The 25659-nt window shown below is 37.7% G+C and overlaps 1 protein-coding gene across 1 annotated transcript in view; it reads right to left on the bottom strand.

Moving 5' to 3' along the window:
- Positions 1-25659, bottom strand: part of MED27 (mediator complex subunit 27) — a 177057-nt gene that overhangs the window by 31617 nt on the left and 119781 nt on the right. The window contains exon 4 of the mRNA XM_077836178.1: positions 13977-14070. Coding sequence (XP_077692304.1) covers positions 13977-14070 — 94 coding nt within the window. The remainder of the gene's footprint in view (positions 1-13976; positions 14071-25659) is intronic.

Below are 25659 nucleotides of genomic sequence, written 5' to 3' on the forward strand. Positions count from 1 at the left end.
GTGATATCAAGTAAAAGAGATAAAGGCAAAAATATCTACAAGCAAATAAAAGTGAAAACACACAGATAGAAGTCCAAAACTTAATCAACCAAGATGCAGTCTTTGTTCAAAATGGTTTCTCTCGCCCACGGTCTCCTTTCCTGCTTTTACTGGTTGGCCTGCCCAGGACCCATCACACAGATCAAATTGCTTTGTTTCTTTGTCTCCTAAGGTGAAGGATAAAGATGGAGTATCTCTCTGTTCCTTATATCCCCAAAGGGGTTGTTTTTGTCTTACAAGTCAGGAAGGCCTCCGGGAGATTCAGTCTCCCTGGGGCACAGGACCCACGTTAATTCTCTGTCGAGTTCAGGAGCAGGATAACCCCCTCGTTTAGCTTGATGGCTTTGTTTACTGCTAATATGTAAATTGAGGTAAACTCACTTCTCTTTGTCTAGGACAGATCTGTTTATCACCTTTACCTAGACTAGGCTGTCTTGTCTTAAAACATGTCCTAGTAACATCACACAGAGAGAATTCATAACTTCACATACAACATTAGCATATGCATTTTACAGTGATATTAACAACCAGAGCGGTGGTAGCTTTTAGATGATACCTTACACACTTACCTTTTGGATAAATATCATGACAAGAGATTGGGTGAAGCGAGTTAGTTGGGTCGGTCTCAGGAGAGACAGAGTACCTGTGCTAGTGGGCATTAGGGCTCTTCGGGTCACATATATCAAGTACACAAACATGATAAGCACCCAAAAAAGGACACCTAGTTAGAAATTGGGTCACCCTTTTTATCATACTCAGAGGAGGACTTCCCAACCAGCAAGCCAGAATATTTAGCCAGATTCTTTGACTATTAACCTGATCCTGCATAAGTAATGTACCATGTAGTAAGTTAACATTTCATTGTAACTTCGACTTAATAAAAAAATGAAATAAAAGAAGGCTAGCGTGATGCCCCTTTGGGAAAAAAATAAAAGGGGTAGGGGGCAGATTACAGCTACAAGAATAAAAAAAGGTTTCAATTTCAATAGTTTTAAGGGGATATTTACCCTTCTATTTTTAATTTATTCTGTCAAGAGTAAACATTGTGACAAAGCTCTGTCCTTGCCTCCCTGGGTCCCACGTTTCCTGGCGGATTTCGCTAGCCTCAGAGGCTCACTGTGACCCTCCATGTAACCCTTCTTTCTCTAGAGACGACGGTCACAGTCTACTGAGCCATTTTCATCATAACCCCAGCAAGGGAGGTGAGGAGAAGTTATCCTTCCTTGCAAGGATAACTCTTTGCAAGTCTCTGTGGTCTCCCAGTCTCAGTGATTAATCAGGGGGCAAAGGTGGGGGGGGGGGGGGAGGGGAGTCCGGGCCCACCCTCTACTCCGGGCTCCAGCCCAGGGACCTTAATAGTATCAGCTATGGTAGCTGACCTTTTAGAAACATGACATGTACAATTCCCTGGGCTACTTTCTCCACAGCAGCCCTTACTTCCTCAAGCTTCACTTCACCCTTACCTCAGGGCCTCCTTCCTTGTGCCTGATATGGTGTGTACTACTCAGCCTCTCCAACAGCGCAACTTCCTTCCACAGCTCCTGACATGCACCCCCCCCCCCCCCGACAAGTTGGGAGGCTTTTTACTAGTTTCAGCCAGCCCCTCATGGGCTTCAGGTGTCCCAATCAACCTAGCCTTCTCCCTGCCTTCTGGAAAGTTCTTAATTGGCCTCAGGTGTCTTAACTGACCTGGAACAGCTTCCATTTCACTTAACCTGGTACCAGGGATTTGTTTAGCCTGGAGCTAATAGATCTATCTCCCACTACTTTTCTATAGCCATCTGGCCTTGCCCCGTCACAACATATAAAAAGTAAAACTAGCGTCAAAGGACCTCTGTAGGATCCTGTGGAGTATAAGAAAAGAAATAAGCCTTAATTACTGACAAAATACAATAATTAAGAAAGCATTTTAATGTAATATCAATTTACTTTTCAAAGATTAGTTTGAGTTTTAAGGTTGTTAACAGGATGTGTGTCCAACAAGGATTTCTGTCTTTGTGATTAGTTATACAGACAGCATTACATAGTTTTTCCTCAATGGAAAATCATAAAAGTGAGAAAATATCTGTTAGATTACTTAAATCCATCTCCCAGCCAGTAGAGGACTATTTTCTACTGTATGTTCTCCAGTACTTTGTGCAGTTTAGATTAAAATGCACCAGAGTGATGGTGCTTCCACTGCTAACCTTGACAGACTATTCCACATTCTAATAAATCTCATTCTTCGTAGTTTTTCTGATTTTTTGCCTTAGCCCGCTGTAGTCTGGGGGGTGTGGTGTGTGCCCAGTGTGTAGGAGGCTGCGGGTTCAAAGCCCCTTTCTTGGGGGGGAAGGACAGCTCAGTGGTTTGAGCATTGGCCTGCTAAACCCATGGTTGTGAGTTCAATCCTTGCAGGGGCCATTTAGTGATCTGGGACAAAGATTGGGGATTGGTCCTGCTTTGAGCAGGGGGTTGGACTAGATGACCTCCTGAGGTCCCTTCCATGCCTGATATTCTATGCAAGTATCACTTAGGGTGGAAGGATAGCTCAGTGGTTTGAGCATTGGTCTGCTAAACCCAGGGTTCTGAGTTCAATCCTTGAGGGGGCCATTTAGGGATCTGGGGCAAGTATGGGGAATTAGTCCTGCTCTGAGCAGGGGGTTGGACTAGATGACCACCTGAGGTCCCTTCCAACCCTGATATTTTATGATTCTATTCTATGAATTTTTCTTTTCTTAATTTCAACTCATGGCTCCTAGTTATCACTGTACCACTTTTAGTAATTCTCAATGCTTGGTGTGAGATTCTCATCCTCACACTGGCCCCTGTAAACAGGGTAAAGTGGCTCGAGGAGGCCTGTACACAGCTGTGACAGGATAAGAGATGATTTTTTTTTATTGTTCACCAGGACACCTAGCTGGATGAACAGGAAGAGGGCATATTCCAAGCTTGCTGCCATCTCCTGCCAAACTTTGTCTTCATCAGACAATCATCCAGGTACAGGCAGAAGTGAATGCTTTCTTCTCAGATGGGTACCATGACTGCTAGGCATTTTATGAAGATCCTTGATGCTGTGGAGAGTCCACAGGGAAGTACTTTGGACTGATGGTGATTGGACCCCAATGCAAATCTCAGGTGCATCCTGTGGGCTAGGTGGATGGCTACGTAGAATTACGTGTTCAGTCATGAACCAGTCTTGAACCTGAAGAGATGGACTGATAGAGTCAACTGTTACCATCCTGAATCTGAGCAGGCATATGTATTTGTTCAGTTTCCTCAGGCCTAGGACAGGAATTGCTCTCAGGTCAAAGAGTTGGATGAGGCTGATTTTAAAGCCTGTACATGATGCGGCTTAAATTTCTTGGAATGGAGACTGAGATGGGGAGAAAAACTTGAGTGTGTAAAGAACTGGGCAAGTTAATGCTCCATCCTCGGGCATAGAAGACAAAGTCCTAAAATCTATCCTGTGTCTTTTACCCAGTCTAACGTAGCTTTACTGCCAGGCCACCTGCCCTCTTTTATAAATGACTTATGTATACACATGAATCTAACAAATAAAGGAAAGAACCTGTTATTGAAATATGTGCTAAACGTTCTAAATTTTAGCACTTAAGTACATTGCAACTTTCACTCTTATGTTTTAAAAAATTATCAATCTGGGTTCTTCACAGCTGCCAGGTGTTGGAATATTAAGTTTCCTATTTTATACCCATGTTTTCTTGACAGCGGAGTTCCAGTAGTTTTTATGACTGAACAAGAGGGAGTGGGGGTTTCAGCAATTAATTTATTCTAGGACTTGAGTAATCCCCAAACTGAAGGGGTTGTGGCTCCTGTCAAAAGGATTAGGGAATGGAACAGAACTAGAGGCAGAAATTTTGGAAAGGTCACTGTGGTAAAGAATGATTAATAGTAATTTCTGTAATGTCACTGAAAGAATGAGGCCAGTAATACTCCACTCAGCAATGGCTGTACAACAGTCTGTCACCTAAGTGGGGAATGCTGTGAGATTTGGAAGCCGCAAGAGCTCCCCATAACTCCTTTCAGTGTGGAACAGAGTCCATATTACTACTCTGAGCTCCAGCAGTGCAGATCTCTTCTTTTGGAAGTCAAGTCCCACTTGCCAGTCCTTTTTAAATGAACACTCAATGTACCCCCCCACCCCCGACCTGCACACATGATAATCATAGGGCGCTACTATCAATGTAGAGATCTGCTACTTTTCAATTTAATTAAAGTGGGCAACATTTTTTCCCTTCTAAAGCAAACTTTTCCCATTAAACTTCAACTTCTTCTGTCGATACCCTGTTAGACAGCACTTGGCTTTTTAATATTTCGCCTGTAGGATATGTGCCAACTCGCCCTTGATGTAAAAATTTTAATTCAAATCAATACATGTACAAGGTCACTTTAAAATTCAATTAATATGAATGGAAAAATATGCCCCACAGTTCTGTGAACAGAAAATGGAACAGCTGCAAGTTAAACACTCATGTAGCACCTGTTTTGGTTCTGTGATTACTAACAATGCTGTTCTAACTTGGTTTTAACCACTGTGTGCTCAATCTGACAGTTGAGATATTCATAATGCTGTTTCCTAAAATGGGAAGCTCCAGGATAAGGAGAGACAATGTACTGAAATATACAACTTTACTGACAAAAATAGGGATAAAATAAAAATCCCTTTGTAAAATCCTAGATTTAAAAATATTTTGTCTAACACTAATAGAACAGATGACGAACAGTGCAGATGAACATTTTAAGCCAAAAACGAGGGACACTTCAGAGAGGTAATCTGAACATTTGATTTTGTGATTCTTAGACTCCTATAAAATGCTCACTTTAATTAACTTACTGATAGAAAAGGAAGCAAAAACAGTCTTTCCCTCTCCAAACTGGTAGTAGCAGGGTCAAAATTTTGCTTAAAATGGCCAAAATTCTGTCTGGAGAAAATATCTTTAAATCTCCTCTTTGTAACTTTGGTACTGTACTGAAAATTATGACAAACTAATTGGCTCTTATAGGCACTAATTAAATACTATTATAGACATCCTCTGTTAGATTTATTTTATATTTTGATATTAGGAGAGAGGTTGCTGAAGGCACCAAGTTCCAGTACTATGCAGGAAAATTCCCTCAACTCCAGATTGCCTCTCAGAATTCCAGGGAATCCTCTGCTGATTTGAAATGCAGATGCTCTGCAATGCAGAGCTAAACAGAAAAAAATATTATTTTCAGTTCACTTGCATACCTAATGTCACTAGGAATGTGTGTGAGCGAGAGAGTGCGCGCCCGGGTGTGTTTTCATTCACCTTAGGAGACAGTGATGCATCAACAAATTAAAAGCATAATGAAGCTGTGCACGTTCACCAGCAAAAGGCCAGCCCACCTGCTCCTTGCAAAATAGTCAGAACTGGTCTTTTTACTCTTGTATCTTGATAAGCAGCAGAACAGCCACGAATCATATTTGTACGTGTATTGAAAATATAAGCATTAGAAAAGCACCAGACTTTCTATTAGCTATTTTTTCCCTCCCATTTTTCCCTCTCTCTCATCTGAGGCTGGTATGAATGCTGCAATTCCCTTCACACAATCATTATTCTTTAATGATGCCTATTTGTAAATAGCACGATAGGATGCAATTAAGCCATTAGAAGCTAAATAAACCAACATGCTAATTAGGTTCTTTACAAGAATTTTTTTTTTAAATGTAGAGGCTGGAATTTACCTTTCATTAATCTAACTTAATTGCAATAGTGCACGTTAAAAAGTCAACACAAATTAAGGTCTTTAAATGATTTTCCCATATTAAGGATCAGTTGGTGATCTTTTCCCTCAGTAACAAGGCATATTCTGTTAATAAGGAGACCAAACTGGCAAACAATATTGCTAAAAGGTTAGAAGACAGGTTTTGCCCGTGGGCCAGTCACATTTATGGTATAATTATCCCAGTCCAATGAAGATTAATTTGCTACTGAAGACATAGTTTCTTAAGTTTCACTTTCCTCATTCTAAATTTTAATACCACAGTAATATTACTGGGATGGGATGGGAAGGATGTCTGACTTCCGTCAACAAATAAGCTGCTCTACTAGAGCGTCAAAATGGATCGCTGACACTCTGGAATTGGATGCATATTCACCTATACAGAGGAATAGAAGCTGAATAAACTCATCTCCAGCTTCTCTCCACCTCTCCCTGCTCCTTCTTCTTTCCTTCGCCTCCTCACCTTACTAACTCCCACCCACCAAAAGCAGGTAGAGAGTAACACGCACACACACACTCCAGGGCTCTGCTGCTCATAGATTATGCTGGTTCCATAGAAGTTCTTTCCTATCTACAACCCATAAGGTGACCTGCCCTCCACACTGCTTGTCCCTGACCTGAGGAGACAGTCATGTACTAGCAGCACAGGGAGGCAGGTCAGACTGTGATGGTGAAAGGAGGTGGGGTTTGATGCAGGGACAAGGGTTTGAGATTGGTTCTCCTAGTTCTGACTCTGGCAAAAGAAGCTGTAACTCAGTGTCCCAGATAAATACTGGAAACTGGCAAGTCTCCAAAATATTAAAAACCTCACAACTAATCAGTACCCTATTAAAGATTCTCTTACATTTGGTTGATTGTTCCCATCTTGCTTATGCACAATAAAAAGTTCATTGTAAATACAGAGAGGAGATATTAACAATGGTCACTTTTAAAATTTGCTAATTTTGCTTTAGAAAAATAGAGGAGGGAATACTACAAATGCTGAGGAAATCAAGAACAACAAGCAGGATTTTAAGGATGAGGCCTTATACTGATTAGCACTGGGGGAAATAGGGATTTTTTTAAAGTAAACATTACATTGTTCAAGCATAGATGACTGATTCTAAATCACTGGATAATGAAATATATAAAAAAAATGTTTAACTGCTCTCAGGATAAGATCTGATAGAACAAGATTCAATTTGATATCTTTTTTCATGGTCAAATTATAAACCTCAAAAACTGGGTTTCCAATAGAAAATGGTGGTAATTTTAATTAAAGCACTGTGGCTACAATATATAGAAAAACAAAAACTGAGCCAAAAAAGTCTTCCATCTTAGTGAACAGATGTCTAGCCCATTTGCAATTAATACGACCCAATTCCATACAATCAGTCTGCTTAAAATGCCTGGAACAAGATTTAAAAGTTAAAATGCAAATTATCTGATTTTAATGAGAATGAATGGAAACTATGTCAAAAATCTCTCTCCTTTTAGGGCATGAAAAGTAGATGAGGGAAGAAGTAGGTAAAAATCTAGCTAGCAGTATAAATGTATACAATGAATTTATCATCAAAAAGATTGCTTGATAAAAAAATATCAGAAGAACATGCTATTTCTGAAACGAGCTTTGTTTTGGCAGAAAGTATTTTCCAAAATTAGAATTCAGTTATTTAAATCATTGTGTGTTAGAAACAGCTCAAAAAAATAAAACTCTTCCAGTGTTTTTTAAAGCATATTTTCCCAGTGTTTATATCTGCTCTACTGTTCCTTTTATATGCCTTTACAACGTTAGAAGGCAGTCAGTCCTGGTGACAGAGAGAGGCAGAATGGTCTAGTGACTGAAAACAGAAGAACTTGGTTCTATTCCTGAATTGCTGTGTGACTTTGGATAAATCAGAACTTTCCCGTGCCTCATCTGTAAAATGGAGATAATGCTTACATTAATTTGTAAAGCCCTTTTTGATGTTTGAATAAATATGCTACCTTATATATATTGGCATTATCATTAAAATATCACACCACAAGGTTTTGAATTTTGATAATGGTCACAAGATGGTTGAAAAAGAACCATACTGTGAAAAGTCATTATAGACACAGGGCACTTGCGATAGTTGAATTTTTAGAGACACTCTACCTTAAAACCAAAGATGACATTTGCACTGGCAATTCTACTGTTTCTAATATTGGTATTCTCTTTTCCTAGCCTTATAATCATAGTAAAACTTGAGAAAACTGTTAGTTTGGAAAGAACGAAAGGACAAATGATATTCTGTGGGTCTGCCAAAATCAGGAGAGTTCCACTGCAAAGAAACAAAATCCTGTCTTCTTAATCTGTATTTTACCTATTACAAATAAAGTGTACCAGTTTTGATCACCCCAGTAATATGAAAGCCAACAGGGGAGAAAGCTCTAATTATTTTGAAATACATTGTGCATTTCACAATTTATTAAAGTTTTAGGGTATGATCCATTTACTTTTATTGGAGCAACATCGATTTACACCAGCTAAGGATCTGACTCTGAACGTACAGCCGCTTTCTGGAGAAAACTGCTGACTGTCAATCTTGTTAAAAGTGACTTTGCATGTAATCTTGACATTATGGAAGCCCAGGTGAGAGAGTACATAAAAATGTCTACCTGCTTCACACTAAGTGGTTCACTACAGTCATAAAAAGGGATTTAAGTCAAGCATGAGTACTTTTCATTCAAAATTGAAGGTCTTCTTCTGATTATTAAAAGGCAGGCTGCAAAATGGTTAAAAGTGACTTAGGGCTCTCACACTGCAAGGGTCACAAATGATTTCCCATTTTGGCACGACTGCTGCCATCACAAGGAAGTATGCTTGATATGATCTCTGAATGTGCTCTAATTCACACTGAGGACTGGTTTGGTCCCTTCACAGCCCAGGATACAGGGAGCGCTAGGGTGGCTTACAGTTCAAGCACAGGAACATCATAATTGAGAATCAATCTCAGTATGTTTATTAAGATAGGGTCCATGTTCTAAAAATTTTTCAAAACTCTTAATTTAGGGAGATGAATACTTTCCCCCGGGCAGTGATCACCACAAAGTAACAAAGAAGATAGTTGATCTCACAAGAAACACACCTGTTTTACAAAGAATGTTGTGTGGAATCTAACAGGTTAAATAATCAAAGAAACAACAAAAAGTCTAAGACAATTCATGTATTCTTAACATATTAGGAAAAGTTTATCTGTTTATCATCCCAATTTAAATATTGCAAGCTAATGGAAGTTGAGCAACAAAGTCAAAGAAAAACCTTAAAAGAGTCCTCTGTTCACTCCACTGCCATAGCAAATTAATTTTGCATAGCACTTTTATTGAAGCTGATCTAAAGTGAATGTTTGTCTTCTTTCATGCATAGCTACAAGTAAAAAATTAATTGAAAAATCAATAGTGTAGATTGGGATTAAACTGCACACTGAAATACCATGATAAACAGCTTTTAAAATCAGCTGAGGATTTCACACAGCTCTGAAAGATGTCAATGATTTATGTGTTTGGTCTATGCAGCCTAAATCCAAGCTAATGAGGTACAATTGCTGTGTATAAATCTGAAACACAAAAAGACTCAGTTGTCTGGAAGAAGCAACAGCCACATAGGATTGCATGTAGGAATCTTTCAGAATCAACATTTATGCTTCTAGGAATAGGTTAGTATCTTCTTGCTTACTGGTTGCGACTTGTGTTGAAAGATGTATACTGCTAACTGATGGACGAGCTTCGCAAGAAGGTTACTACCACTTGAAAGCAAGCCTGCAGGTCTACTTTTGTTTGCCAGATGGTGTCTTTCCAGTGAGAACTACTACTTTTGGGACACTGAAGGAATTGTGGATTACAGTAGTCACAACTGCTATTGTTAAAGTTGCAAAACAATTTCTAAATTCTCAAAACTTTCTCGAACAATAATCTTTTGGGCTAACATTTTCAGTGTAAGGTCTCTTCCCAGAGGTGATTTGTTTTGGAAAGTTTGAACAAACTCCTTCATCCTTTTGAAGTTATAAAAGGTATAGCAAGCATATTTTTACCACTTCCCCCATAAAGATAACTAAGAACAGCTAAACTTCGAAACTTCAAACTAGACACTCAAAAAGGTCATGGAAACAGAACATGCATTGCTAAGTCTGAAAATGAAAATGTTTTAAAACGAAGGGCAAGATCATCCTCTGAGTGAGAATTTCCGGGGGAAGGGGGTGGTGGTGGGGCTGGAAATTATGAAGTTCTCCTTGTGGAATTGTCTTGCCTTTGATTTTTTGGGATAGAACATCAAAGTTACATCCCCATTACACATAGAACAAACGGGAGGTTGGTTCCCCAAACAAATGGACTACTCTTGGCCTCTGCATGTGCCCTCTTCCAGCTCCCTAGAAGCAGGATTCCAAATACATATCCCGAAGCCCCACAATGAGAGTTACACAGTGTGAAGGGTTAATTTAACATTGAGGGAGGCCATGTTTTTGACCCAGCAGATCCCTTCCATAACTTCCCCTGCACTGACCTACCATTTTGGTCTCTTCCACTCACAAAGGGAGAGGGCACAATCCAGCCCAATGTTTGAAAATATGGGCCCTCAAGGTCACAACAATTTGGGCCTTCTTAATATACTTGTTCCTCATGCCAATACCTTTATTAGTAAGTATATACTTTTCTTGGTCAGCTGAATTATTTTAGAGCATGCTGGATGCCTTGCAGTACAAAAGCAAGACACGTCCCCTGCCTCAGAGAACTTACACTATAATTTCAGACATAATGCAAAACTGAAGGGGGACAAAACAGTAGGGAAGGGATGGACAAAGGTTGCATCAATGAGATTATATAGTTATTTAATAAAGACTACTTGGTAAACAGATTGTTGATACAAATTTTTTAAATTAAAATAATACATGTCTTTTGAATCACTATTTGAAGTAAGGGAATGAACCAGGAAGCGTTGTGGCAGAGAAAAAGTGCCGTTGTGCAGAAACTCTAAACTGGTCTTACTTGGGACTCTCACTCAGATATCGACAAGTCACAAGTATTAGGGAAGACTCACTTTTCTCTAGTGGCACAGGTACCAGTCTCACTGCCCATCACAGAGCCCCTTTCACTGACCGATTGTGGCTGAAACCAGCAAAAGCTGTTATGGCAGTGAGGGACAAATGGAAGATGCCATATTGGCAACATAGCCTGACACAGATGGGAAATAGAAGGAATAGCTGCCTGAAAAGAAAAATGATCATTACATGACCGTATACAACAAACAACAAAGTTTCATGATCTCTGATTGTGGATTATGTGAATACCAACCGAAAGGTGAATATCACTGGTTCAGTACACTGCAAGTATCTGTGCAAGTATCTGGTACCAGTAATCATGTCCTTGATTTAGTGGTGGTACACAGAGGGCAAGTTAATCGTGCAATCCAACATGTTATTACTTATTGCAAAAAAAGAGTCTCTTCCAACAACTTTATTCCTTACTTGTACTCTGTCAATGTGGCCAAATCACATTGTATGCTTGGGACTTGGTCCTAAACAGTGTTGAGTGTCCTCAACTCCCACTAAAATAAAATAATTTGAGGGCACTCAGCCTTTAGTAGGAGCTGCTCTGAATCCAGCAAAGTTGGGTTCAAAGTGAAAATGGCAACAAATATGTTCTCATACAGAAAATGCTATAAATAAATAAACCTAAGAGCGACTTTAAAAGCATCATGAGGACTACCATTTTATGGCTCCTTAGATATTATGTGGTTCCATTTGATTAATCAAACTGACATGTTTTAATGCCTATGAAACCAGCTGTTTAACTTCTGACTCAGTTAATCTCTTAAAATTTTTTGTCTGTTCAAAGAAAATTAATAATGGGATGTTAGTTGATTACCTGAAACTAAATATCAACACAGCTAGACTTATGGATAAACGAACTCATCCTTTTAAGGAATGTACAGGGAATTTTCCCATACTGAGGGTTCTAAAGTCTACAAATGCTACAGAAACAGCCCAGATTCTAGATGGCAACTAACAGTGAGTCACAAATATGTTTACAAAAAGAAAAGGAGTACTAGTGGCACCTGAGAGACTAACCAATTTATTTGAGCATAAGCTTTTGTGAGCTATAGTTCACTTCATCGATGCATCCGATGAAGTGAGCTATAGCTCACAAAAGCTTATGCCCAAATAAATTGGTTAGTCTCTCAGGTGCCACTAGTACTCCTTTTCTTTTTGCAAATACAGACTAACACGGCTGCTACTGTGAAACCTGTCAAACATGTTTACAGTTTGGTTTAGCTTTGTCTCAGACTGGACATTAAATGAAAGCTTGAATTCTTTTCTACATCTGATTAACTGAAGTTTCCAACAAAGTGACCAAAAAAGAAGGTTAGAATGACCACCAGGATATTATAATTATAAATCAGCACATCTTGTGCAAGTCTTTCCTTTCCCCTGTTGAGAAATACAGATGAAATCATCAGTGTAAAATTGGATTAAATGACCCAACATTTGAAATTGAAGGCCAGTGTATTGCTACATTTTGTCAAAGATTCTGATTTTAGATTCATTTTAATATTCACTATAAATATAGAAGATTAAATACTTTGAATAATGAGCCAGGAAGCACTAAGTAAACCAAGAAAGGTGTTCTGTAACGTGAACAGGTTAACCTTTTTCTGGTCCCATATTCTGTCTCCTTGAGACCACTTTCCACGTGGATATTTGTTATCTAACATGTACAAGACCATCAGCACAGTATCAAAGTGCTAATGTTGGATACCCTTGTAGAAATTACCCTAGTTTCTGGACCCTTTTATGACAGTGTTTTAAACTACATATACATCCATACCTACCCACACAGCTGTTATATCCAATCTTTCCATAGTTGTGTATGTGACAATGAAAAATTAATCATAAAAGGAAATGGAATGAGAAGTTAGATGAAAAAGATTGAATAGGTCCCATCCACTTCCTCTCCCACCCATAGTATATATTTTTTTGTTTTATTTTAAATGTGCCAAAAAATGGGACTTCTATCACTCACTTTGATAGCACAAAAATAGCTAACTACATTAAAAGTGTCATACAGCCACTGCTCAACACCCTTCAACAGGTTAATCTTCTACCCTAAAAATTTTAAATGCTCTCGTCTTGACGTTAACGCAGCAGCTGCATGTGAAAATTGATGTGGCTGATAGGTCCTTGTGGAATAAAAGCTTGCTCACTCAAACAGAAGAAACTCTAATATCTCAGACCTGTTTATCGATAATCCAGTCTTTACTGCTCATTCACTCCGATGCCAAATTCCTGACTAGATCATGGAACAGAAACTCAATGACCCAGAAATAATTTGACAAACTTATTTCACTGGGATTTTTTTACCCCATTAAACTCGCCCTCCCTCATAATGCTGCTGAAGGCACGGTTAACGTGTTTGAGGCTGGGTAGACTCAGTCTTCCACAATCATATCTAATAGTTTGGATGTTAAAGTAGCACATTAATCCCTTTAGAGAGAGGAGCTATTTTTGACCATTTACTTTTCTTTTCAAAACAAAAAGCCCTCTAAATTAAAAGATTAATCCCTTCACTAAATCAAAGTAGGAGAATATGGATAATAGGAAGATCTTAATACTAAGAATATTTGCTTCTCCAATTAAGAATCAGCAACAAGACTTGATCCTGCTCCCACTGCACTCAATGGCAACATTCCTTTACTTCAATGCTGCAGGATCAGGATCATAGTCAAGACGGCAAAATCTTTTTACTGTCAAATGACTCTCAGTCATTCTGATGTTATTTATCAAACTTTTTATCAGTGCAAAAATTAAAGACATGTATTTTCCCTTCAAACTCATTTAATGCTTTTCCTGTTCAATTAATAATCTTTCCTGCAACTCTCCATCAGAAATGCAGAGCGGTCTTGGGAATCACATTTTGCAATGTCCATGGGCTGATTCCCACAAAGTCCTCCTGATTCTGAACTCTGCCAATATGACTTCCAGGACTGGATCAGTACTTTTTGCTTTCGGACTAAGTCAAATATATTTTCCCATCTTCCTTACCAAGAGGAAGAAATGAACTACATTATTGTACCGCCTCAGGACACTACTACTCTGAAATGTACTTGAGTCTTTAGCAATATTCATTTTAAGAACAGCAAATTAGTCCTTTAAGCATTCAACCCCCACTGGATTACCTCAAAACCAAATGGTGGAACTTACCAGAAGCATTGCAGAGGTTCCATTTGGCCTGGATAAATGGATAGACATTTCAGGGAACATCCTATCAATGCGGCTGATCACATCATCAACATACCTACCAAACAAAACAAAAAAACCCCAAAATTTTAGAAGTCTATTTATGCCACATATGCACCAATGAAAATAATCACAAACAGATTGTGGTACAGTTTTCAAAATCCATTTTGACAAACCATCCAATAGGTAACAAGCCAGAAGTTTTATTCCAGCCAATGAGTGCAAGGAATGGTGAGGAAAGGAAGAAGAGGTGGATGGCTGATTCCCTCCCCTCTTCCTAATTAGCTACTGCATTTCCAAAGGTGAGAGAATTCCTCCTACTACAGAGCACCTGAAATCAGTAGACTCCCTCCATACCTTCACGGCAAAACTCCTCTAGAATTTTCAAGCATTTCTAAGGCTGTGCTCCCAAAATACTTTTTAAGCACTTTTCTGTCATACCACTTGCCATCAGTTACTGGTCAAGGATTGTTCCATGACATTATATAAACTGACTTTGTATTACATTTGTAATAATCACTAATTCAGATATCATCCTTCCAACTCATCAGTCAGAGTTGGGTGCACGCTATAAGTTTTTTACATTCCATTCAACCATCTCTGACACACACCAGCAAAGCTAAATGCGAGAAGAGCAGCAAACTGGAAGATCACTTTGAAGCAATACGAAATGCACACAAAATGCTCACAAATGCAACCTTTGAATAATATGGTAGAATGCAATAGGAAACAGAAGTTCAGCACTGAAATTCTAGCAATGTGATCTCATTGAACTCCATTCATACCAATGACAGCTGTGTTTCCTTAGTAACTAACATACTTCAAAGAGTCACACACATTTAATATATTGTGGTAAACAAGGCAACCCAATGTGAAAGCAGAGAGAGGAGCAATAAAGAAATAATTCTAAACTAGATGAGAATAAGTGATTTTTTTCAAAAAATCACTTCACTCTGGCAAAATTATATTGAATATGTGACAACATGTGGGAGCATGAGGTGCCATAAAGTTTATATTGCCTCTTGTTTGAGAAGACCTACATAATTCATTCGTGGCTTTACAATGCCAGATTAATATAGCTATTCCGAAGTGTTGGTCCCAAAGATTTTATAGCACCCCACCTACATACACTATTTCAGAAAGCAAACCTTTTGTACTTCATGGAATTTAAATTATAAACACCTCAGGAAGGAACTTGTACTTTTTGTCTGTAATGCACTATGCACACTTATGGTGAATTAAGTAATAATTATTGATAATAAAGATAATATTGCAACCTAACTCCACACTGAAATAATGATGCACAAGTACTATCGTTATAAAGATGAATGCAAACACATATTAAAAATACTCATGAAAATAGTTACTGCTCATGAGTAAAGTCAAAGTTTAGAACCATAACATGAACGTTAAAAATATACATATACGTTCAAAATACAATATCATTTAGACTATTTTGTGTACTAATAACTTTAAAGTATATTTGTAAAAATGAACTGAAATATTTTTTAAAAAAATCACTTTTGTAACCATCAAGTTGCTTTAAAAAAGTTTTTCAGAGTTCTCATACCCCCATGTTGACTGTTTTTATTTTTGCAATGGTTGAGCAAATTTATTTTTGATTTTTAAAAAAATTAGTGTTTTAAAACTAATTCAAATATCTTTTTATATGTACCACAACTCAAAAAAGTTTGAAACAGAAGTCTGAGACCATTATTACTAAGTAACAGCCTGGAGGGATTTTTTATATCAAAGTTATAAGCCACTGACAACAAGGGTTTATAGAAAAGCTTAACTCTAGTGGTGTGAACTGTGCCACTGGAATAATAAAAACCCACCATAAAATCTTTGTATTCTGAAAAAGTTAACAAACCCTTTTCAAAGCAGAAAAATACAGGGCATGCTCTCTGGCTCTTTAAGGACAGGATCAGATGGGGTGCTAGTGGGTTGCTGCCGAATGCATCTATAAACAGCATGACTTGCTGAGCTACAAATGGAAGAAGGTATACGTGGACATGTTTTCATGTTAGCACTCACTTAGGCTTTGAAAAGAGTTTTCAGAATATTAACTAACCACCACAAAAGTGAAAGTAAAACATTTCTGCATCTAAAAACTATTTCTCTCGTGGAATTATTTGAACTGTTTAAGGAGGATAAGCAATTTTGAGATTTTGCTTTTGAACTATGTTTTAAATTATTCTTTTTAGTCTTATTTGTTTAAAAAACCCAAAGGAGTCTTTTCACTGGGGACATTTAAGCTTTGATTGCTATCTTGCAGTTAACCCAAATTCACTGCTGGGCATCATCAGTAAGTCAGTGGAGTTGTACCTGCTCATGCAATTGGTGAACTCGACCCTCTTATTACAAGTAAAGAAGGGAACTACTGTAACATTTTAACGTAAAAAACTGCTCCATCCTTCCTGTTACAAGGGGGAAGAGGGAAACTAATGGTTTTTATCCATGCAAATGAAATTGATAGTGGAGTCAGAATCAGTGAAAGCAAGGAACATCTTCCTTAAAATGGTGAAAGAGGAGAAATGCATGACAAAGCTCCAAGATAAATAGTATACATATCAATGATATGTATCACTGTCACTTTAAACTTTCCTACATCTGATATGTTTCTATTGTAAGCATATGTCTGTGTGACTTGAATCCAGTTACTCCAGACTCTGCAAAAAGCAAATTCAGCTGTCACTTGTGTGTGAAAAAAGAGGTCATTGCTAACCATATGCTAATTAAGAAACATGGAGTTTCTCCTTAACAGATCCGCAATCAATACACATCATAGCCTTGGACACAACAATGCAAATTATTGCAGATTTAAATAAAAAGCTGTGGCAACAGATTTTGGAGTTTCAGGTGATAATTAAAATTGAATAAAAAATGAATGTTTAGAAGTATTATGCTACTTGTCTGGCATATATAAAGCCAGGCTCACACCAACATTGACATGTTCTGTATTTTACTATGTAAGGAAAGTTGAAATAATGCTAAATCTTATATCTATACTAGAAAAGTTAGGTTTTTCTTTGTTTTTTAAGGACAGATCCAAATCATAACTAGTCTCTTTAGAATACAACACCAGAGTGGTTTGCATTAAAAAGAAGCAATTATTTTACTGTGCTATTATAGCTCACCATGTCATCATATTCCAGATATAGGAAGCTGTCCCAGTTTATGAAATAGTGAATGTACATTAAGATAAATGTTGCCTATTAAGTATTCTCCCAAACACCACTTGAAACCTCTATATTACACTTAGAAAAGGTGAAAACTGAATACACATCAACGCTTGCAATCCACAATCTGATAGGAAAGGTCAGAGGATGGATTAAAAAATGACATTTTAAATATCAGACTTTATAAAATTTAAATACCTTTCCTTAAAAAAAATCTGTTTAAAGTTAAATTTGAAATTACCACAATCAGCATTAAGGCCTAAACTTCCCAGAACCTATTAACATCATTTAAATAAATAAAAGCACTGCATCAATGGGTATGTCTACACGGCAGTTAGGCACCCGCGGCTGGCCTGTGCCAGCTGACTTGGGCTTGCAGTGTTTGGGCTGCGGGGCTGTTTAATTGCAATGTAGACATTACGGCTTGGGCTGCAGCCCGAGCTCTGGCACCTTCCCACCTCACAGGGTCCTAGAGCCTGCGCTGCAGCCAAAGCTCAGATATCTACACTGCAGTTAAACAGCCCTGCAGCCCAAACCCTGTGAGCCTGAGTCAGCTGGCACAGGACAGCAACAGGATTTGTAATTGAGGCCTCCTCAAATTCTAATGAGTTAAAGAGCGGCTTCTTTTTTAATAAGATACATAATCAGGGGAAAACATCTTCCTTTTGAGATCTACTCAAACTATCTAAATTTGTCACAATGCCATGTACTGCATTAAGAATATATATTATTTTCAGTCTTTAGAATTGAGCAAATGGAAGTATTTTCAATTTCAATTGTCCAGAAAAGGTTTTGCCTTAATTATATTTGGGTTCAGTTTAGATAGCAGGTGCAGAAACAACATTTTCTTCATTTGCATTAATTCGTTCAAATTTAAGAAATCGATTGGGTGTTGAGAAAGCAGGAAATCTTGCTTCCTCTTCCAATCTATGAATAAAAAACAGGCGGGAGAGGATGAGATCTACTCAATTTAAAAACTTGAGGGGCATGGGGACAGATTTTCAAATGCATTAGGCACTTAAAGATGCAGATAGGCACCTGGTGGGGTTTTCAAATGTTCTCAAGCAGAGGTTAGGCACCTATTCCCATTGATTTCAAGGGGAGTTAGGTGCCTAACCTGTGTAGGAGCTTTTGAAAAATCCCACTAGGCACCTGTCTGCATCTTTAGGTGCTAAAATACCTTTGAAAATCTGGTCAATGGCAACCAAAATTAATTGACTAACTATGGTTAATTGACTAACGATGGTTAATATTTTCTTTGTTTGAGGAATCCATTTTAAATCCAAAATGTACTTTGATAAGCTTTTTCCCCTTATGTATTAGCACATTTAAAGTAGTTTTATTTAACTAATAAAAGCAGTTTTAAAATGCAGTTTTTGTATATTTTTTAATTAATTCCCATTTCCATCTAAATGTAGCTTGACACAAATCCCAACTAAAAAATTATCTAGTAAATAAAAAATACACCATTCACCATTTTCTAACATAATTAAAAATGTAAGAGTCAAGAATTTGAATAAATGCAGGTTATTAAGTTATATAATTGCTTAAATAAATATGTATGGATATACTATTTCTGGTTAGCAAACAGTAGTATCCAATTTAGTGTAAAGGATATATCTGGTTACAAATCAACATTTTAATGGTTACCAACCAATAAGAACAAATCTTTCTTTAGGAAAATATCTAAGTACAAAAGTCAAAATAAGATGTTAATTATTTAAATCAAGGTTCCCTGATTGCTGATTTAAATCATGATTCAAACTATTAAAATCACTGATTTAAACCAATCCAACTCGAAAGGCCACTTTTCCATGTTGTTTGTTTATTAAAAGACCATTCAAACACAACACTATATGAACCTGTATATACTGTACGCTTCTCCAAGTTCTCAGGTGTGACTGCTCCTAGGGGTCTCTTACCCCAAACTAAGTCTTTGCACTCCAGACTTGTCCGCCTCAATAGTTTCTTCCTTTGGGACTTACTCTATCTACTTCCTCAGCTAAGGAGCTACTCCCACCTTTCTTATATTCTACTCTGTCCTGCAGAGGTATTGAATTAGTCTAGAGTTTGAGTTCCCTGCTTCCCACTTCTATAAGGTTAAAGCAGAAGATATTCAACCATTTCCTCATCTCGAGGCCCTACTCTTATACTATTGCCAACAAAGACCCTATACCAAATTCCACACATTCTTATTGTGGGTATGGTATTTAAGCACAGAAAAATATTTGTGGAGTCTATTTTACAAAGCACCATAACACTGATCAAAGGAAAGTCAAAGCTAGTACTAGTAGGATTCCAGAAGACTAGGCAAATGCATTGTCAGTGAACAATAAGAAAGCTATCTACAAATATTTTATTTTCCAGAATGGAGGCACTGGACAAGGAGATGAACTCTCTTTATGTCCCACTATCCAAGCTCAAGGCTCTCATGCAGAATCATTAAATATGTAATAGGCAAATGGCAAGGGAGGCTGGCCTAGATATACTATTCCATCATTCTTCTATCTCTTTTCCACAGCCTGGATATCATGCTTGTTCTAATTTCCATTGCATTCAGATACCATGTCATGGACACAGATTTGGTATGTGTCAATAACTGATATTTTATAAAGAGCAGAAAATATTGGCGAGAGATTTATTATGGAAAAAAATACATTCTGAATCTTTAAGAGGCAGTAAATTGGTTTATAAGAGAATGCCTTTGGTTAAGACAATCAGCCAGAATTGTGAGTCAGGCAGAGGGATGGAAGGCAAATGACATGTGGAGAATCTGCTATTGTATCAATAAACCATCTGATAAATATATGAAAAGGAAGAAAAAAAGAGAACAGCCCTCTGCCCCTCTAAATAGTTCCTCCCTGCATCCCCATTTAGGAAAACGGACAAAAGAGTGAACAACATTAAATCATACCATCTGCATGTACACCACATGATGACCATTTCTTGAGTGAGTCTGATCTGAAAAGCCAGGTCTACCAAAAGTAAAGTAGGGCTGTCCATTAATCGCACTTAACTCATGCGACTAACTCAAAAAAAAAAAAAAATCACACTGTTAAACAATAAAATACCAATTGAAACTTATTAAATATTTTTGGATATTTTTCTACATTTTCAAATACATTGATTTCAATTACAACGCAGAATACAAAGAGTACATTGCTGACTTTATATTATTATTTTTATTACAAATATTTGCTCTGTAAAAATGATAAACAAAAGAAACAGTATTTTTCAGTTCACCTCATACAAGTACTGTAGTGCAATCTCTTTATCATGAAATGCAACTTACAAATGTAGATTTTTTTTTATTACATAACTCCACTCAAAAACAAAACAATGCAAAACTTCAGAGCCTACAAGTCCACTCAGTCCTACTTCTCATTCAGCCAGTCACTAAGATAAACAAGTTTGTTTATAATTTCAGGAGATAATGCTGCCCACTTCTCATTTACTATGTCACCAGAAAGTGAGAACAGGCATTCACATGGGACTTTTGTAGCTGGCTTTGCAAGGTATCTACGTGCCAGATATGCTAAACATTCATATGCCCATGCTTTGGCCACCATTCCACAGGAGATGCTTCCATGCTGATGACACTCGTTAAAAAAATAGTACATTAATTAAATTTGTGACTGAACTCCTTGGGGGAGAATTGTATGTCTCCGGCTCTATTTTACTTGTATTCTGCCATATATTTCACGATATAGTAGTCTCGGGTGATGACTCAGCACATGTTCATTTTAAGAACACTGTCGCTGCAGATTTGACAAAACACAAAGAAGGTACCAATGTGAGATTTCTAAAGATAGTTACAGCACGGGACCCAACGTTTAAGAATCTAAAGTGCCTTCCAAAATCTGAGAGGAACGAGGTGTTAGGGGGCTTATTCCTTCACCCACTTACTTCCCTGGTCCTTCTCGCATGAACAGAGAGCAACAATACCCAAAGTCCAAAGGTGCAAACAATTCAATGTTTATTGGGGTGAACTTCCAGCAAGCATGATTCCAGTTTCCTTCCTTAGTGTCCCCCTTCCCAGCTCTGACACCACAGAGGCTTACCTATGTCCCTGTTCCCATTTCCCCCTTTAGCTAAACATGATTCCAATTTCCCCACCTCCATTCCCTGTTCCCATTTCCCCCACCCACACACCCACCTACTTCCTGATTGACTGCAGACTATATAGTAAAACTTGAGTTCTGCTTAGCTATACCTTAACCAATCATTTTCCTGAAATTTAACTAACCAATCCTAACATATTGTAACATGATTATGTAACCAATTATATCCCACCACCTTAATTAGTTTACACCCAGCAAAATTAATTATACAGCGGACAGGAACAATCACAGAACCAGACAGAGATTATACAGACAAACAATAGCAAAGTGGGAACTATAATCACAAAACAATACAGAAGTGAGGATTTCACACCCCAGCTATTGATAAGTGAGTTCTTGTCAGACAGGATGCTATCAAACTAAGTTTCCTTTTACATTTTCTAGGCACTTCCCTTTCTCTGGAGGCAATGGGCATTATCAGGACAGGATTGTATTCCTAACAGCCCAATAGCACCTTATTTCAATGTGACTAGTTTGGGATGTGAGGAGGTGACTGGTCGCTTCCCAGCTTATGGCTGCCTCTATTGCTTAGCCAAAGGCCTTAGCCTAAGCACAGGGCCTCAGACTGTCACACTGGCAGTCTGGATTTTGATTCTCTCTTTTATACCTCTATAAGTAGCTAAGTGATAAGAATACACCTAAATTCTTAGAGTATAGGCCTTTACAGACAGGCCTGAATATCTATATCCTAACACAAGGTGTGGAGCATGCTTTCAGAAGTCTTAAAAGAGCAACACTCTGATGAGGAAACTATAGAGCCCAAACCACGAAAAAAGAAAATCAACCTTCTGCTGGTGGCATTTGACTAGGATGATGAAAATGAACATGCGTTGGTCCGCCCTGCTTTGGATTGTTATTGAGCAGAACCCATCATCAGCATGGACGCATGTCTTCTGGAATGGTGATTGAAGCATGAAGGGACATATGACTCTTTAGCATATCTGGCATATAAATATCTTGCAAAGCCAGCTACAAGTGCCATGCGAACACCTGTTCTCGCTTTCAGGCGACATTGTGAACAAGAAGCGGGCAGCATTATCTCCCGAAAATGTAAACAAACTTGTTTGTCTGAGTGATTGGCTGAACAAGAAATAGGACTTAGTGGCCTTGTAGGCTCTAAAGTTTTATATTGTTTTATTTTATGTATTAAAAAACTGCATTCAAATTCTACATTTGAAGTTCAACTTTTATGATAAACAGATTGCACTACAGTACTTGTATTAGTGAATTGAAAAATACTATTTCTTTTATTTTTTAAAGTACAAATATTTGAAATAAAAATAAATATGAAGTAAGTACTGTAGAGAAGTCTAATTCTACTTTTGTGACTGCTATCGTACCAATTCTCAGATCAGAAGGGAAGTATTCCAATATACTTATTATGTTTCTCAACTTTCTCCAGTTTACAGATTTGAAAGCTTCAAGTGCTGATAAACATTGGTTAGAGTAAGTGCTTGAGAAAAATACAAGAGGGAATAGCGGAAAGGAGAAAAAATTATTTGAAATATATTTGATGAAAAATTGGGCATCTTTCAATACAAGGGAAGAGGTCAGAAAATCTGGCGCTTTTGTCACATCGCAGACACAAAAGAAAAACAGACCAACAGGATTTTTAATTTTCAAATCTTATCAAATCTAATGCACCAGTTGGTCAAAATGGTGGATTTTCTAATGAAGCTGTAACAACAGCTTTTAAACCCTGTTCCCACACCCTAGAAGTTCTTTTTTGGCTTTAAATCAGATTCCCTACCACATACACATTGTATCATGTTTATCTCCACATTGGCTTTAGATATATCTTCCTGCTCCTTACATTGCACTTGTCCTTCTTCCTCTTCCCCTACTATCCCACTCTTCTCAACACTTCTGCACTTCATTCAAACTTAGCTTTTTCATCCAAGAGTAAAGCTGATTTATTTCTCCATTTAATTTATAAATAGGCCAAATCAGACATATGCTGAAATCAATGGGAACTTCAAGTTCCCAGCATATCTCAGGATCATGTCTTGAACTGAGAGCAGTGTGGGACTCCAAACTTCACAACAAAAGGATATTATTCTTTACAAGAATATCTTCAATGGAAAATCCATACTCTAATTGGTGAATACTTATTATTCATTAACATGCATTTAAACATGCAGTAAAATTTGGCAAACAAAATTAGATCTGACTTGGAGTGCTGTGCCCAGATCATCATTATTGCTGGCTGTTTTGTAATACTGTTTTCAGGTGGTAGAATAGTTTTCCCATAAACAAGTGCTATATTAACAATCGGTGAAATCAAAGACAACCATCTACTTCATAAATATTAGCAGAGACTCCAAAGTTAATTCTAAATGCTATAATCTTTTTGTTTTGTTATAAAAATTCATAAAAATCAGCTCTGGAAAGGGAAAGCAGAGAGTCAAAGTTCTTTGAAAACCTCCCAGTAGTGTTGCCAATAAGCATATAAAAATCATCTAGCCTATATTAGAAGAGCAATGCCTGGAACAGACAGTAGACACTTCTGAAGCTGTGCCATATGTTATCGCCAAGCCAGTTACAAAATGCTGTTTCTAATACACTAATTAGTTCTGCAGAACACTCAGATACAGTTGTTTGCTAAAAAGATCAGGTTTACAACGTAGGAGTAATTCAGAAGCCAGCTTTGCAGCCATGGCTCCAATAATGCTCTTTGATTCCCTCCTAGCTACCCCACTTCCCCAAAAAGAGAGTAAAAGGGACAAGTAATTCATTATAAAAGCCTTTCAATTCTACATTGGACAGATGGCTTAGTTTTCTAACATGACCTCTTTTTTTTTTTTTTTTTATACTGGATTAGATCCAGTGATCCAATGTTAGCGTGATGTTTAGCAGCTCAGGCAAGATTTAAATAGCATTTATCCCACATAGCGTTTAAGATGCATGCTGTTCTTTTTTTCCACTCAATACAAAAATCTAAACATTAAAAATGTTTGTATTGATAATCACTGTTTTGAGGTTGTGGCTGGGACCGAGGGAGAAGGGAGGGAGAACAAATATTACCCAAAACATATTAGGAAAAGAAAAGATACATTTGTAAGACTTGTTAAACTCTGAATATCGCTCCACTCCTGCCCAGACAACAGGGTTTAATCATACTTGTAGAGTGGGTGGAAAACATATTAGGAAAAGAAAAGATACATTTGTAAGACTTGTTAAACTCTGAATATCGCTCCACTCCTGCCCAGACAACAGGGTTTAATCATACTTGTAGAGTGGGTGGAAAACTCTTATGCATGGGATAAACAAACTGTGCTGCTGTCCTGCTAGAACAGTGATTCAGGGTGTTCTGGAGAGCAGGAGAGGAAACTCTCCCAAAATAACCACTTGTGTACTAAAGCAACTTTTTTCTTGTTTGCTTAAATTAATTTATTCTTCCAGGTTCTGTTTTTTCATTGATGAAACGTAGTCTAAGTTATATCTTACCAGGCTTCTTTCTCTAAGTCTTTCTTCAGCACTAGTTTTGGTTCCTTTTACTCAGGTTAATCAAACCAGAGTCAGCTTTCAGGCTGAGTAATAACTCAGTGTATCACAAATCACAGCATCTCTTTAGAGCTGTGGGTCAGTATTTATCCAAATAGCTTATACAGCAGCAGGCACCAGATTCTGGTTCATTCAGGGTGCTAGAGATGCTTGATCTCAGACCAGACCAGACCAGGGCTAAACCTTCTGCTCTGGACCTCCTGTAATACTTCTCGTAATGCAATCTATGGGGTTGTGGTAGGACAAGATGTCGATGCCTTTTAAAAAAAAAAACACACCTGAAAACAGATGGAATCTCTTCTTGGGTCAAGTTCTAAGGCTATCTTGAAGTTTCTCCCTAGATGCCATCAAATCCACAATTAACAATGTACCCCTCTGCCTATCACTTCAAATCTTAATTGAAATTGGTGAGTCCTGCTCCTCTTTCAATTCTGTGAATAGCCAAGTGTTCTAATAAATCATCCAGCTATTGTTATATTCTACCCACACAGCACTCTACATGCTTTGAGCACGGCTGTCCTTTTGGTGCCTTCTTACTTCTTTATATATAAGTGGTAATTATGTCAACAATAAATCAGCTCATTATAATGTTCATTCTTCTTGTATGTTATACCCCTTCCTCCACCTTGCATCTGTCCTGTCTATTTAAATTGTAAACTCTTCAGGGCAAAGACCACCTATACTGCCCAACATAAAATGAGCCCTGTTTTGGCTGGTACTTAATCATGTTTATTGCAGTATTGCCTAACAACAACAACAGAATAAGATTTCACACCCACAAATCATCCTGATTAGCAGATATCCTGGTAAACCAAAAGGTTAGTGAAAAATCACCATTAT

Source organism: Eretmochelys imbricata, chromosome 16 (genome assembly GCF_965152235.1).
Source record: "Eretmochelys imbricata isolate rEreImb1 chromosome 16, rEreImb1.hap1, whole genome shotgun sequence".
In the NCBI taxonomy this organism is placed as follows: domain Eukaryota; kingdom Metazoa; phylum Chordata; order Testudines; family Cheloniidae; genus Eretmochelys; species Eretmochelys imbricata.